Source organism: Dendrobium catenatum, unplaced genomic scaffold (genome assembly GCF_001605985.2).
Source record: "Dendrobium catenatum unplaced genomic scaffold, ASM160598v2 fragScaff_scaffold_231, whole genome shotgun sequence".
Lineage (NCBI taxonomy): Eukaryota > Viridiplantae > Streptophyta > Magnoliopsida > Asparagales > Orchidaceae > Dendrobium > Dendrobium catenatum.
This window is the reverse complement of record NW_021318693.1, coordinates 4,634,427-4,650,921: the sequence shown is the minus strand read 5'-3', so window position 1 is coordinate 4,650,921 and position 16,495 is coordinate 4,634,427. Positions and strand designations below refer to the sequence as shown.

Below are 16,495 nucleotides of genomic sequence, written 5' to 3'. Positions count from 1 at the left end.
GATACGGGCGCCTAGGTGCTAGAACAAAGGTGTCTTTGTGGTCAAGGTAGCGCCATGTTGCTACATGAATCCTTTTTTATCCATTATGTCATATTAAGGCTTCATTTGGGACGGCTTTTTTACAGCTTATTAAAGCAACTTTCTAGTATAAAAAATTAAAACTTTTATGATAAAAAATTGTGTTAAGAAATAATAAGAAAGCCATTTCAAACGAAACTTGGGAGGCAATAATTATTATTATTATTTTTGAGACATTTAAGCCAATTAAGATAAATTAACACATATATCACATACAAAATTTCGAACCAAAAGCTCTTATGAACAATTAAAAAAAAAATACTTAAGTCAGAAAATTTCTCCCTAAAAACGGCTGAGCAACCAAGCCCAAAAGGACACAGCTCACCTTGGCTTGTTGGTTGAGAGCTTATGCTTCCAACTAAGAGGTCTTGGGTTTGAGTCTTTGTGTATGGGTTGTGTGTGTGAATTTGTCTTAAATGGCCTAAATGTCCAGAAAAAAAAAAAAACCATGGCCAAAAGGACGCGAGTCCAAAATCCAACGAGGTGGTCCATATGACCACCACAACCTTTCCAATTTCCATATGCAAAGTTTCGGCCAACTCTGCGGAATTCCCGCGCATATCAAACGATTATCAAGCGCCTGAACTTTCTAGCAATGGCGTCCTTCGTGCTCTAAATAGCCCCGCCAAGAGCATCTCGTCCTCCTCCCTCTGCTTACTGAAACGGAAATCCCTCTACCTTTCAATTCTTCGTTTCTCCTATTCCAAACTCTCCAGATGGCGAGGAAGAGCGAGGGTCCGGCAATCGGGAACGATCTCGGGATGACGTACTTGTGCGTCGGGGTGTGGCAATACGATCGCGTGGAGATCATTGCAAACGATCAGGGGAATCGCACCACTCCCTCCTATGTTGCGTTCACCGACAACGAGCGCCTCATCGGCGACGCTGCCAAGAACCAGGTCGCCATGAATCCCATCAATTCGGTATTCGGTGAGTCTTTTACCCTGTACAACAAAAAGGGGAAGGAGACAAATGAATGAGAAACCCTATAACAGTTCTATTAGTTTATGGACTAGGGGTGTCAATTTTTGACCCGACCCGAAACCCGATCCAGACCCGACCCGGAAAAATCCGGGTTCAGGTCAATCCGTTTATGAAACGGGTCGGTTCGTGTTTAGTAAACTGACCCGTTTCAAAAATTGGGTCGGGTTCGGGTTGACCTGGGAACCCGAAAACGACTCGGAAATGATCTCTGCCCGACTGCCCAGTTGCCCGACGCCCTTCGCGGTTCGCATGCCAGCGCCTCGTTCCCGCGCCTTTTCCCGTTGGCAGTGTCGCCGTTCTGGGTTCAGTTGCAAGTCGCGACGCGTGCCGAGTGCCAACTGCCAACTGGTCCTTGGCCGCGGTGCCGCCTGGTCCGCCGCTGCGCACGTGCTACCGCCGGCCGCCGCGCGTGCTGCCGCTGTCAGCTACCACTTCAAAAATGGGTCGGGTTCGAGTTGACCCGTTTAGAACTGGGTCAACTCGGATTCGACCCGAACCCAACACGTCGACCCGAATTGACCCTCCTAAATATGGACTATATTACTCTTTGATTTATCACATATTTAATGAGCATTTTTTTATGGTTTGTCATTCTTCTCATTTCTTTTGCTCGTTGTTCTTTCCACCAATCTTTTGAGATAAAAATGCAGTAATCTGCTGGTATTATAATCATCTAAATATGAAATCTTTTGTAGATGCCAAGCGCTTAATTGGCAGAAGATTCAATGATGAATCAGTTCAGAGAGATATTAAGTTGTGACCCTTCAAGGTTGTGGGAGGCCCTGTAGACAAACCAACGATTTTAGTTCAGTATAAGGGCGAACAGAAGCAATTTTATGCAGAGGAAATTTCATCTATGGTTTTGACTAAAATGAAAGACATTGCAGAGGCCTATCTCGGAACAACCATTAAGAAAGCCGTTGTTACTGTTCCTGCCTACTTCAATGATTCTCAGCGACAAGCAACCAAGGATGCTGGCGTTATTGCTGGTCTCAATGTTTGCTGGTCTCAATGTCATGCGTATTATCAACGAGCCCACTGCTGCTGCCATTGCTTATGGCCTTGTTAAGAAGGCTACCAGTGTTGGGGAGAAGAATGTTCTGATTTTTTACCTTGGAGGTGGAACCTTCGATGTCTCTCTTCTTGCCATTGAAGAGGGCATATGTGAGGTCAAAGCTACAGCTGGTGACACCCATCTCGGAGGCGAAGATTTCGATAATCGGCTACTTAACCACTTTGTTCGGGAGTTCAAGAGGAAGCACAAGAAAGACATCAGTGGTAATCCCAGATCTCTGAGGCGGTTGAGAACTGCTTGTGAGAGAGCCAAGAGGACTTTGTCATCTACAGCCCAGACCACCATTGAGATTGATTCTCTCTATGAGGGTGTTGATTTCTATTCAAAGATTACTCGAGCGAGGTTCGAGGAGCTCAACATGGATCTCTTTAGAAAAATGCATGGAGCCTGTAGAGAAGTGCCTTAGGGATGCCAAGATGGACAAAAGCCATGTCCAGATGTTGTACTTGTTGGCTGATCAACTCGAATCCCCAGAGTTCAGCAACTGCTGCAAGATTTCTTCAATGGCAAGGAGCTCTGCAAGAGCATTAATCCTGATGAGGCTGTTGCATATGGTGCTGCCGTCCAAGCTGCTATTTTGAGCGGCGAAGGCATTCTGAATGTCTCTGCTGAGGATAAGACCACAGGCCAAAATAATAAAATAACCATCAGTAATGACAAGGGAAGGCTGAGCAAGGGGGAGATAGAGAAGATGGTTCAGGAAGCTGAGCGGTACAAGGCTGAGGATGAAGAGCACAAGAAGAAGATAGAGTCGAAGAATTCGCTGGAGAACTATGTCTACACATGAGAAATACCATCAAGAATGGTAAGATTGCTTCAAAGCTAGGCGCCGAAGACAAGAAGAAGATTGAAGATGCTGTAGATCAGGTAATCTAGTGGCTGGATAGTAATCAGCTGGCGGAGGCTGATGAGCTTGATGATAAAATGAAGGAACTGGAGGGCCTCTGCAATCATATTATTGCCAAGATGTACCAGGCAGGTGGTGGTAGGCCTAATGGCATGGATGAGGATGGTCCTGCAGCTGCGGGTGGCAGAGGCGCTGGTCCTAAGATTGAAGAAGTTGATTAGTATGTTCGTATCTGGAGCTGTTTAGCTTGGCTGGTAATGTCAAATTTGTGCATTCATTTTCTATTATCATCAATGAAGATATGAAATGCTACTTTATATCATCTTTTGAACTTATAAAAGAATGCTCCATTACATCTTTGAAACATACTGAATGTAAATAGCATGAAATAAAGTGGTATGTATGTAAATCTCCTGAAAAATAAATAGATAGAAATTTTCTCTACTAGTTCGGACATAACCTATTTTACATATATATGTTGATGATCTACTTATATTTAGTAAGATAGATCTTAAATATTTCATATTTAAAGTTAGTTCTTTATTATTTTGAAAAAATCTCTAGCATTTATCCACTACGTTGGGGTCGGCTATAGCCTACATGAATCTTTTTTTCTGCATTGTGTTATGTTAAGAGTCGAATTCTCTTTTAAATCTAATAACAATATGTCATTTCTAATATTTTCCAACCAAGATTTTTTAAGTCTATTTCTACATTTCTTAACATAGGTCAAATCTAATACATCTACTGTCCGAACCGGGTCCTCAGAAGATCGATGTTTTAAGTGACCAAACCATCAAAAGCGACTCTATCTAATCTCATCTGTCTTTGGAGTTACTCTGTCCTTTTCACTTTATGCTCATATTGAAATTTAATAAAGTTGCAACTTAAACTAATGTCAGAACATAAGTAAGATTTGATTCTGATAATTTTTTGAGCAAAATAATTAAAGATCAAAGGAGAATGTGGCGTCCGATTTACAATAATCAAAATTACTAGAGACTTGCATCACAAATTACAAAGACTCGATGATGGCATTTACATATATAGCTAAGCAACCAGCCCAAGTTGCATTTTCTCCTTGCAAAAAGTCAATGTCATGGATGAAACTGCGAAGTTTGATAAAAATTGACAAGTCGAGCCTATGGAATTGAAATTAATTTGATCAAATTGATTTGAGATCATATCATCCACACATGCTAGAATAGTATTCTTCATTACTACAAACAAAGAAACCGATCAAGGGAGGACACACAAAAACTTACGTTCACTTAGAAATTTAGGGTTCGGTTTTGTTTCTCTGCTCTGGTTTTCAGTTTTCTCCCAAGTAAGAAGAGTTCGATTGCTCTGTTGGTCCGCTCGACTTCAATTCACACGCTCAGGACAGCAGCAACCCATGACTGCACAAGCCATCGCCGGCGACCTGTCCGTCTGAACTCTTCAGGCAAGGAAGGACCCGACGCCGTGAGCCTTCTCCCTCACCTACGAGCGGCCCCAGCCCTTCCGCCAGCCTTCTCTGTGTCCGACCTCCGCGCGCAAGCAAACCCACGCCCGATCACTGGCTTCGGCTCACGTGAACGGAATCCAGGCTTAGCTGCTTAAGTCCCGTCTCTGTTGCAAACAAACCTCACCTGATTTCCGTTAAAAAATACCGATTTTTCCTGTTTAGGGTTTAGAAAAAGTAAGGAAGTAGGTAGGGTATTTGATTATTATTATTATTAATGGAGTGTTAATAATAATAATTAGCATTAAAGATATTTGTTAAATATTCATATTATAACAATTAAAAGTAGGAGAAATGGAGCGCAAGTGTCAAATCAAAAGACTTGAAGAAAGCCCTTAGGTTGATTCGCTTCTGCCAAGCCCTTGGTCGTCGATCTGATCCAACCGAGTGGATTGAAGACACGAATATTATTTTCGGGGTTGATTTGCTCCCCCGTACTTCTCGCCGTTGATTTGATTCAGTCGATTCGAGTCAAAAGGACAAGTGTCCTCTCCTACCTCCCCTAATGGAGAGAGAACGTTGGGAGACAGCCAAAATTTACTAAAAAATTTTGAACTTAGGTAGATTTTGAAAAAAAAAACATGAATCTAATTTGAAACTAATTACACTAATTAATTGGATTATAATTCCAAAATAAACTGAAATGAATTAATTAATCTTAATCTAAACTTTTAAGTTAACGAGGTAATTAATTAACTTAATTTAATAATTAATTAATGAAATCTGAATTTAAAATAAATTCATCTGATTGGATAATTCTAAGCTTAATCATTAAAGATCAATTAAATATTATTTAACTCAGCCATATTCCTTAAATAAGTTTAATAATTAATAAAATAATTAATCTAAAAAAAAAAGCTTAGCTAAATTCAAGAGCTGCATTCGGCGGTGAATTTGGTTTCGAGCCTTCGGATTGTGATTTCATGTAGCCGGAATTCTGCGGGGGGTTTGACCCTGGGAATGATTTCTCTTTGGTTCGTGTTAATCCTGGCCGTTCAAAGGTTACTCGTGGTAGGGGCCGTCGTAGATGTTGATTAATTGTATGTTTCTTGTTATTTTTGCTGTGGATTTCGGGTTATGACAGCAAAATTTCGTCGTCATTTTTCGATTTGTTTTGGGGCTATGATGTGGCTGGGGTTCGTGCCCTCTTCGGTTTGCTGGTGGCAACCTTTGGTGCTTATCGTGATTGGTCGAATACTGGACGCTTTTTCACCTCACTGGATGGTTCGTGCGAGCCGTTGGGGCACTGGGATCTCGGCCTGATACTGAGCCCACTATAAATGTATTTTATCTATTTATTTCTGGTTGGCCTTTTCTTGTTGTAACCGTCTATTTTTATCAATATATTAAAAAAAAATAGCTGCATTCGGCAATCTGTTAACCATTTAAAAAAAATTATAAACTTAAATGAATTTAAAAAAGTAAATTAAATCTAATTGAATTAACTAATTTTAAAATAAAATCAAAACCTTAATAAAAAAATTTAAATCAAAACTTTGAATTAATTTAAGGGCTGAATTAAAATCAGAACTTAAATTAAATTAAACTTCAATTTGAAATTTAATTGATTGAATTAATTGAATAAATCAACTTAACTTAAATAATCTCAAAATACTTTTAAAATTTAAAATTAATAAACAGAGCAAATTGAGTTTAACGTATATGTAATTTTAAAATACATTTGAAAATTTAACTAATAATTTGAACAAATTAAATGGTAATTAAAACTCAACTTTCATTTAATTCATATAATTGATTAATAATCAAATCAAATTTAACATGATTAATTTCATAAATACAATAAATGAGCTTATAAATTGAATTTAAAATTAAAACTCTACATTTCTCCACTTCAATTTACTTGGAATCCCTAAGCTTAATCATTATTTTTTTTTAATCAATGTCTGACCTATGAGGGAAATGTTTAGGTAACAACATAATCCTAAACCTCTCACTCGAGCATTATGGGGCTAGGTTGTAAGACCCACTGCACTGGCTACATAGCTTATAGAGCTAGGTCGTAAGACTCGTTGTTAGATAACTTCTAAGGAAGCCATAAGACATATCGAACCAAAAAAAAATAATCTTTGAACTACTTCTAATATAAGCCATAAGATTCACTCATACCCAAAATCTTTGTGCCACCTCTAATAGAAGCTGTAAGACAACTACCAGGATCACTTTCAAATGAAAGTCTTAAGTCCCTATCAAAATTCAATCACACAGGCAATTCTTAAACTGAGCTATAAGCCCCAACACAAACCTAAATTAAATTAAAATCTACATTTATCCACTTCAATTTACTCGGGATCCCTAAGATGATGCAACTCATGGCTGCTAATCGGATTTCCTGGACACTAAAATCAATAGTTGTTAGTATTGATAGACTGAACCAATAATATACCCGGAATGACATAACCATGAGACATTTATCCCACTACATAGGATCAACAATATGATCATTTTTCTCTACTGTGTCCTATTAAGAGTCAAATTCTCATTTAAATTTAATAAAAAAATTATTTGTAATACTCTCTAACCAAATCTTTTTATGTCCATTTTTTTCTTTCTTAACATAGGCCGGTCATCGAAAAGTTGTTGTTTTATGTGACCAAATGATCTAAGGCAACTTTCTCTAATCATATCTAGCTCGTGGAGCTACTCCAACTTTTTAACAGTGCTTTCTTTGTTTTATACACTTTGGTTTATTTCATAATTTTATTTAATGATAGGCAATTATTAGATTTAAATGAGAATTTGACTCTTAACATAACACAATGGAGAAAAAAGATTCATGTAGCCGACCTCTCTTAGTGGGATAAAAGCTTTTTGTTGTTGTTGTTGTTGTACAAATTTAGTATTCAGCTCTCCTCCCAAAATGCAATAGGTCTGTTTTTTCTTTTCCTGAAGTCAAGGGTTAGTTGAACTGCTTAGTATTATTATCTTTGGTGATGAGGACTTCTACTCCTACATATGAATAAATGAGAAAGCTTTAATATTTTGTTCATAAAAAATATATATTTTTGTCTTTTCTTATGATATATTTTAATTTTTGCATTTGTAGCTTTGAAAACTGCTATTAAGTACTAATATTCAGATGCTGTAAAATTATTATAAAATGTGTAAAGGAGAAATTGTTAGCATTCAACCACTTTGTTTTGGCTGCTGTGGAGCTGTTATGGCCTTGACTTAGTATGTTAACTCAGTAAGAAACATCTTTTTGTCATTTCTACTTAATGAAAAATTATAATGTATGTGAGCTGAACTTGCTCCAATTTCTAGCGGCATCAAAACGGCCGGTTGATGGGCCTGGTTCGAGTCTGATCTAAAATTGATTCGGGCCGAATTCAATCAACCCAAACTAAACTTGTTTGATAAACGGATCAAAATGTCAATCTGAACACAACCAGCTAGTAACCCGAATCTGACTAATTAACCCATTTTGATTTAATTTTTTTTATAACCTATTAACTATAATTAAAATTTAAGATATTTGATAAAAAATAAGAAATTTATACAAACAATTAAAAAAATTAAGTAAAAAAGATATTAAACGTGTAATTTTCGGTTGAAAAATGAGTTCGCAAGTAAACCCTAATCCGACCTGTTTATTAAATAGGTCAATCCGAATCCAAATTTTTTTAATCAAGTATGAGTCGGGTCATTTATTGATACCCCTACCAATTTCATTTTTCCTATTATTCAAGGTTTTTTTTATTTATTTTACTTCATACTATAAATTTCAGTTGTATATATATACAATTAATGAGAATAGTTATATATGTTGAAAATTAGAATTTAAAATGAGATGAAGTGAAATGATTTATTCTAAGCATAAAAAGGTGCTGAAGGTCTATATGTTGCATAGTTGCAAAAGAGTTTATGAATGAATTTTTATGTCATATATAATTATAATAGAGTATATGTGGGGATCCCCCACTGGCTTATCTCCATTATGAATGGAAGATGGTTTATATGGAGGGAATGATTGCACTCAACTTTGTGAGTAAAGGTGGATGAAGAGGAGCAAGGAGGTGATCTTCCTTAAGAAATAAAATTATATTCAAATACATGTTGGGAGATTAGGAGTAAAAACACCGCAACAACGAAACAAGCAAGAAAATAAAAAGTAAAAACAACGAAAAGTAAAGGATACTAGTATTTAACGTGGAAAAATCGAAATTAGGGAAAAAAATCACAAAGCCACATCACATCAAGAAATCCACTATGAAAATTGAGAGAAATAAGTATAAATTACTCTTCTCTCTCACTCTCATCTTGCTTCTTTTCCCACATGTACCGTTCTCAATATTTTCACATATAAAAATACAAGAGAAAGCTAAGTAGAATAATCCCAAGGGATGCAACCCTTCAGAAAAACGAGAAAGAAAACGGTCTTGTCCGTCTCGCTGTGCTACATCACTAGTTTGGGGCGTTGCAGTACACATGCCTTTGTTTTATGACGCTGCAGCGCTCAAACTCGCAGTACTCCAAAATGCAAAGTTCGAATCGTTGAAGTTCTCAATCTTGTACCTTGCTTCGTCCGTTGTTACTCCAACTCGATCTGATGAACCTCGCTTTGATACCATTTGTTGGGATATTATGAGGAGCAAAACACCACAACAACACCACAATAATGAAACAAGCAAGAAAGTAAAAGCATAAAAAAAAAAGACCCCGGGATTTAATGTGGAAAATCCTAAATTAGGAAAAAAAATTATGGGGCCACATCACACAAAGAAATTCACTATGAAAATTGAGAGAAATAAGTACAAATATCTATTCTCTCTCACCATCTCCTTGCTTATCTTCCCATATGCATCATTCTCAATGTTTTCAATACAAAAATACAAGAGAATGCCAATTAAAATAAGCCTAGTTTGGAGTGCTGCGGCGCCCATGCCTCTGTCTAATGACGCTGCGGTGCTCAAACTTGCAGCGCTTCTTCACCGAATCTAGAGCACAGTGGTCCTATGCTCTCTGTTGATCAGCACTCGGGAACACAATGTCGGGGCACTCCGGTACACAGCGTCGGAGCATTGCACGTTTAAAAATTTTTCAGGTGCAAAGCACTCGAACCCAAGCAGGGGCTAAATCCCCCGTACCCCCCAATAAGCACGACATATTTGAGGTCCGAGGCAACAAAATAACCCGATTGATCAACATAATCAGATTTCACATATAACAATACGTTTTAAGTATATAATTTGGGCTTTTTTTCATTTTAGATCAGGCCACTTGTGGTGTCAATGAGTTCGTCTTATCGAGACAAGCAATTCAATTATAAACATGTTGAAATTGGAGTCTAGATAATCCTAAATTTAATTTAAAAATTTTTCAATTGAAATATCATCTCAAGTTTTATGCCGAGCAAATAATGTTTTTCAATACATATCAATTAGATTAATGATTTATGGTTACTTAAATTAACAATAATTGAGGCAGAAAACTCACATAAGCAGTTGATAAAACTAGTTAGGAAAAATCCAAATGACCATCGAGCTCAAGAGTTTGGAAATTTGATTAAAAAAAACTATAAAACTCTTGTAGAAACATAATTGATGGACCTGTTTTCTTATAAGAATATACAGCAACAAAAGGCTCCGTAGAATTATAAAAATATTCAAATTCAATAATCAATCTTAAATTTGAGATTTAAATCAAATCACATAAGTTTTTTAGAGCATATAGTTTAGAAAACAAGCAAAACAATCCTAATGAGTAATGACGCTTCGTGTGGGATGGCATTCTTATTGCTCTTAAAATAACTTTTTAATATAAAAATTTTAATTTTTGTACTAAAAAATTACTTTTAGAAGCAGTAAGAAAGCCATCCCAAACTAAGCCTAAATGTGGCGAATGGCTTTGCTTCTCATCCATTTAGGTCTTATTTGAAACAACTTTTTTATTATTTTTTAAAGTAATTTTTTAGTACATAAATTTCTTAAACTAAAAATTTTTGTACAATAAAATTACTTTAAAAAACAAAAATAAATCTATTCCAAACCAAATATTAGTTTTCATGCAGAATAAGGGATTAAAAAAATGCCAAAAATAAAATAAGATCCTCAAAAGCAAAGTCCATAATGAAACTTCTTAGGCTTTAGTGCATTACTCAAGCAAATGTTTGCCGCTGTTATATATAATAGCTCATTTTGTTGTTTGAAAATATCATTTAAAAATAAAAATTAAATTTAGCAAATTTATTATTTAATTCAATCTAACTAGAAAAATAAGCAATCCCAGCTACAATTTTTTACTTCTCATACCAGAATAAATAGAATAATTCATTATTAGAAAAAAAATTTAAAATAAATATGAAGACAAAATGCAGTGGAACTAGCTGGACATTGCTAATATCACATGCTAACAGTCCAAAAAAATTAAAAAATAAAATAAAATAAATAAGCTAATTAACAGTCCGCCATGATTGCTCTGCATCTTTTCATTTATTTCTTCCCTGAATGGAATGATGACAGTCCCACATTAATCAGTCACGCGCTTGATCTGCTCATAATACAGCCAAAGTGCTCCAATATCTATTGTCTGAGCTCAATATAATCTATATAATCTGCTTGTCTCATGAAGATCATTAAGGGGAACATAATCACCATTTGTTCAAAGGAAATTAACTATCTTGGCTTTAAGCTAGCATCTCTATGGCTATAATATGCTTAAAGCAGCTTAAGTTTTTGGCTTGGATCATAGCTTGACAGGCTTTTGGTCAAGCCTTCATCTTTGAATCTGCTCTCTCTCTCTCTCTCTCTAGTTCTATTGATATTAACCAAATTATAATCATTCATTGGAATTATTTGAATGTGACACTTAGCATTTGTCGGCATAAAATCTATGCCAGCTAGTATTAGATCCCACTGATCCATGGGGTATTATCAGCAATGCAGTTTATGATTTTTTTTCTTAATGATTGAGAAAAATATGTTATATAAAAATATTACAATTAGAAGCTCAAATTTGATACTTTTATTTAGTCCCTAAACTTCATTCAATACAAATTGATAAACTTTATCAGTAGGAGATTAAGATTGTTCCAATACTCAAATGATTGCATTGTGTTTTAAAAGAATATATGTATTAAAAAATATATATCATAAAAATACAATATTTATTAAAAAAGATTATAAGATACTAATATTAAAAAATATTTTTAATACAAATTTTCATGATTATTCCAACAATTTTATGCTGGTTGTCGACTATCTCACTCAATCCTTCACTTTTTTCATCCAAGACTTGGGACCTGATAATGACAACGTAACATCATCATTTAAGACAATTTATGCCTTGAAGTTTTCATAGAATGCTTTGATGTTTTGAGTAAATGTCTTTCATTTGTGGCCGCATCTGATACATTTTTTGTTTTTTTTTTTGTTTAATGTGCCAATGATATACAACAATTGAGAAAAATAAGCCCATTTAAGATATCAAATAAGTTTGGGACTTTTGTTCAACTAAACTGTCTGAGAAGATGGAAGCTTAGACAGTAATTAATGAAGAAAAACTAGTAGGCAAAGCCAATAAATGAACTGTAAGAAAAGGAAAAACTTACAAGAATCAAATAGCACTCCAGAAGGATTTCCCTCACAAGTTAACAGTATGGAATTTCACTAGTTAGGTTTGTAAGAATTTTTTTTTTGCAAATTTGCTTGACCAAGTTAAAAGTTGTTTATAGAGAAAATGGCAGCATTTACCTTCCAGCTAACTCAAGATGATTAGGTTTCTAGTCTAGAACTACGCTAACTGAAAATGCTCCTAGGAGATCGGGTTTGCAGCTGAGTGGTCGAGATAAGAAATTCATCCATCTCATCCAGGATCGAATCCCCTAACTGCCCCACCAAAAAAAAAAGTTCCTACTTCCTACAAACAAACCATTTGAGTCAGTCAGTCAGTCTTTATGCTGTAATTTGTCTAATTTGGGCGCCATCCTTTGTGGTTTCTTCATTTCCATCTTCTTTTTAAAGAAGAGTCTGTAGAGTCTTTTGCAGTAGAAGTATGAATAGAAGTTTTGCATAGCTTGGAAGCTATAAAAACCATAAAAAGAATGCTTGTTATGCAGTGTAAAAGTAATATAAAGTGAAGAGAGGCCTTACTCCTAGAAGAAAGCCGCTGCCTCTTCTTTTGAAAAAGAGAAGCATCTATGATTACTTCTTACATTGAGGACAGGCATGAAGACCTAGAGAGGTGAGAGGAGTGAGGGACCAGAACTAAAAAGTCCATTCACATTTTTTTTTTGAAAGTTTCTCTCATTAACATTTCATATATACATTTTTTATCATCTTGGAATGATGACTAAATAGTTCACATATTAGCAACCTCCTAAGTATGAAGAGGGCAGATTCCTTGGATAGCTACACACAAATCAAGAGCTAAAAAGGAAAAGAAAATCCAGATTACTGAAGAAAAAGAGAACAAAAAAATGATAAAGATAAGAAAGAAAAAAACCGGTTAAATGCAGTCTACATATTTTCTAACATATCAAATGGTGAGTGAGCAACATGGCAGCTACCTTAAAACCTCAATTTTTGGTGCCACTCCTTAGAACTTCAGTTTTATCCAAGCTTCCAATGAGCTTGTCTGATAACAGGAGGTGGTGAAGGCAATGGATTCACTTGTGAGGAACTTGAATTATGATGATGCCCTTTCTCTCTGTTCTTCCCAATGACAATAGTGATAAAAGACCCATCTTCTTCATCTGAAGGAGAAGAAGAAGCATCACGCCCTGCTGAAGCAACAGAAGAGATTTGATTTGCTTTTGACACATCTTCAACAAACCCAACGTTAGCTTTTTGAGCCTTGAAAGCTTCCTCCATGAGTGTCTTCCTATAAAGCTTCTCCTCAGCATCTTTCAAAAACTTAAACTTAGGAGGAGGTGAGGACCTGACCTTACTGACCAAATCCTCATTTCTTGTGGACTCAAAGAGGGGATTGAATCCATGATGTTTGTAACAATCCATAGGGGTTAAGGGTGGAGTGAAGAAAGGAGGAGATGAGAGAGGGGTTAGAAATGGAGTCTCAGAAGGGAGAAGCAAATCACCCAAGCTACCCCCTCTTGACCCTTTCCTGCTTCTTCCACTCTCAGATTCTAAATCCTCCTTTGTCTCCTCCTTTATGGTGAAAAGAAACCTTGGAGGACCAGACAGACTGTGAAGCCTCATCAGCTCAGCCTCCACACTTTCTTCTCCACCTCCAAAAGGAATCAGGAAATCTTTGCTAGAGCTGGAATCTATGTGGGCATCATCAGATCCGTTAGGTATGTGCACGGAGCTGCATACTTCTTGAGGATTGAGAGCAGTTGATCTCAAAAAGGAAGGTTTTTTCCAGCAGAAAATGTAGAGGAGCTCTCTTGTCGGGCTCTGGTAGTCTTCCTCCGTCTCTCTATTTGCAAGTTTCTTCTTCCATAAGAACAAGTAGTACAGCTCTGCAATTAAAGCCAGTAGCAGGAAACCAGATACAAGGCTGAGCCCTATTCCTAAACTGCTCAAAGCTCTCATCTTTGCATCAAATGGCGAATCCCACAACTAAATCCTCTTCAAAAATCAAATCTTTAAGTAAGATTTAACTCTCCCGCTCCTCACACAAACTACAAAACCCAAAACCCCAAAATTTTCACTTTAGAAAGCTATGCAACTAATAGTACATCAGAGAAACGATAGAAGACAGAGATGAGAGGGCAAAGAAAATACTAAAAAAGCCGTCCATCGCCGTTGAACCGCCTTGCAACCTAACTCGCCGGTATTCTGCTGCGAAACTCGCCGTAGAGGAGAGAAGCTCTTGGAGGGAAAATAATATAGGCCGGAAAGCTTTGGGATTCTTTCCTAGTTGCTCTTGCTGAATTCTTATTCCGCTAATGGTATCCCTCAAGGAGAGCTGCTCACATGTGCAGAAGCAGAAAAGGCCGGTGTCGTTTCCTCTTAGAAAATGGTTATTTTAAAAAACGAATTTTTATGTCAGTAATTTCATTGTTATCGAGTGTTTCAAATATTTAATTTGTTCCAGTTATCTCTACAGCTGCAGGATCCCATCCCTTCAAATATTTGCTATAGTTTTTTATTATATTTTGAAAAAAATCTATATAAAAACATAAAGTAAAGATTGAAGTCATCATTAAAATAATGACAAACTATCTAGCAAAAGAAAACTAAAACCAACTCCTTGTTGACTAGCAAATTAGCAATCACAATCACATAGGAAATATAACTAGAAATATGTCAATAATGACATTGGAAACATGGTATTATAATCTGAACAACTCCTCTTAAGTATAGAATCCATCTTTATCATCGAATAATCAATCCAAAAAATGTAGTTGCTCCCCTCCAAGAGCAAGAAAGCACCAACTATATATCTATATATATTCCTCACCTGAAAGAGGATGAAAAATAATATAAGAAAATTCAATAATATGTTGCAAGATTTGTTGAAAATGAAATGCAAAGTATGCTGATTGCAAGGAATTTCAAAATTTTGATTTTTGATTTGATTAAAAAAGAATGCCGAGTAAAAGTTTGGTGAACTCATTTTCACTCCACAGTTTATTTTTAATGTGGTTTAAACTCGTTTATTTTCAATCAAATTTGAAAATACATTACAAGATGACTCTATTGTCTTCGTCGGCCATCGTCTGTCTTAACAGACTGTTATCCACCACTAGTCGTCAGCCATCGCTGCCCCTACTCCCTATCGGCCGCCAACCACAAGCAAATTTTGACTATCAACATCATTAAATTTTACACTAGATTAATTTTATTTCAATTCAAACAAAAAAAACTATAATCAACTTCCATTTCACACTCATTTAAACAACTAAAAATATTTAAAATATATTATATTCCTTTCACACTATATTCCATTTCACTTTTTTCTCACCAAACCAAATAGCCCCTAAATCAAATGAAAAAATATAATAAAACAACAAAAAATCAATAGAAAGTAATCTTTCACTCAAGTTACAAAAATAAAACATGTTTAAGGTCAGAAAAAAAAACAAAATAAAAAAATGGCCAACCCAAGTTGAATAATCATCCATAGGCACCACCATAAGTTGTATAATTGAGATTTACTTGTCACACCCCGAGATCTATAGTGAAATAATTTCTTTTTTCCTTTATCTTTTCAATCTTTATTATCTTGTCAATTCATTTTATTTATTAATCCATAATTGAAATCTGGTCAATATCAAGATCCAGAGCTAATTAATTGTATTATAGAGAACAAATAAACAATAAAAAATATAATTCATATTTCTACAGTTCAGAATTACATCATAACAGTAGAGTCTAAAATAATATATATAATAGCCATTTTGGCTACAAACGAATACATAAGCTAAAGAACTTAAATAAACTACACTAGCATCACTACATACATAGTCTCAAACTACAAGCTCCTTACATGAAATCATTTAAACCACATAATCGGCAAATAGCTCAGTAATTAACTAAAATTAATGAAAGAAGAAGCAAAATAATATGTTGTAAATCATATAAAAAATATGCATCAATATCTATGCCGGTTATATATACTAATTACTCATATTATAACACATCACATCACAGTTCATAGTATCGGTAACAGTGATCCGTATTAGTAACAGTGATCAATATCATCAAGAACAATAACAACAACAACAATAAACAGCCTAAGTACAATGTAAGTTACAATATCAGTAATAATAATAAGTAATCATTCAATAATCAATATTCTATTAGATATTCATATGAGGGTATCTTGAAGGTATCTTACTCTTGCACTTTGACTCCTGGTCAGTCTTATTCTTTGATCAGTCCTACTCAATCATTGCATTCACTTTATCTTGTCAATAAGTCAATCATCATTAGCACTATCTGTACTCTTATAGTTGAGGTATCAATACAATCATCCATACTCTTATCGTTGATCTTATATCAATCAGTACATCATTCTATCATAGCAATCAATATAATTTCAGTACATCACTTCAATTATTTCATCTTATATCACATGTCAGTGT

The 16,495-nt window shown here is 35.4% G+C and overlaps 1 protein-coding gene, 1 long non-coding RNA gene and 1 pseudogene across 2 annotated transcripts; 1 reads left to right on the top strand and 2 right to left on the bottom strand.

Moving 5' to 3' along the window:
- The first annotated feature begins 215 nt into the window (after window positions 1-215).
- LOC110097717 lies at window positions 216-4,256 on the top strand (annotated as a pseudogene).
- LOC114579194 lies at window positions 1,694-2,061 on the bottom strand. Its single transcript, XR_003700114.1, has 2 exons — window positions 1,969-2,061; window positions 1,694-1,844 (listed from the first exon to the last, which is right to left on the bottom strand). It is a non-coding gene; the product is annotated as an uncharacterized LOC114579194 (long non-coding RNA).
- Window positions 4,257-12,702: 8,446 nt separating the features above from the next.
- Window positions 12,703-14,422, bottom strand: LOC110097725. The gene is made up of 2 exons (XM_020824269.2): window positions 14,190-14,422; window positions 12,703-14,086 (listed from the first exon to the last, which is right to left on the bottom strand). The coding sequence occupies exon 2, from the start codon at window positions 13,995-13,997 to the stop codon at window positions 13,056-13,058; it is 942 nt and encodes a 313-aa protein (XP_020679928.1). The 5' UTR covers window positions 13,998-14,086; window positions 14,190-14,422; the 3' UTR covers window positions 12,703-13,055.
- Window positions 14,423-16,495: the final 2,073 nt, after the last annotated feature.

What these genes read in the sequence shown, in the direction of transcription:
- LOC110097725 (XM_020824269.2), bottom strand. Translation starts at nt 13,997, where the DNA reads ATGAGAGCTTTGAGCAGTTTAGGAATAGGGCTCAGCCTTGTATCTGGT.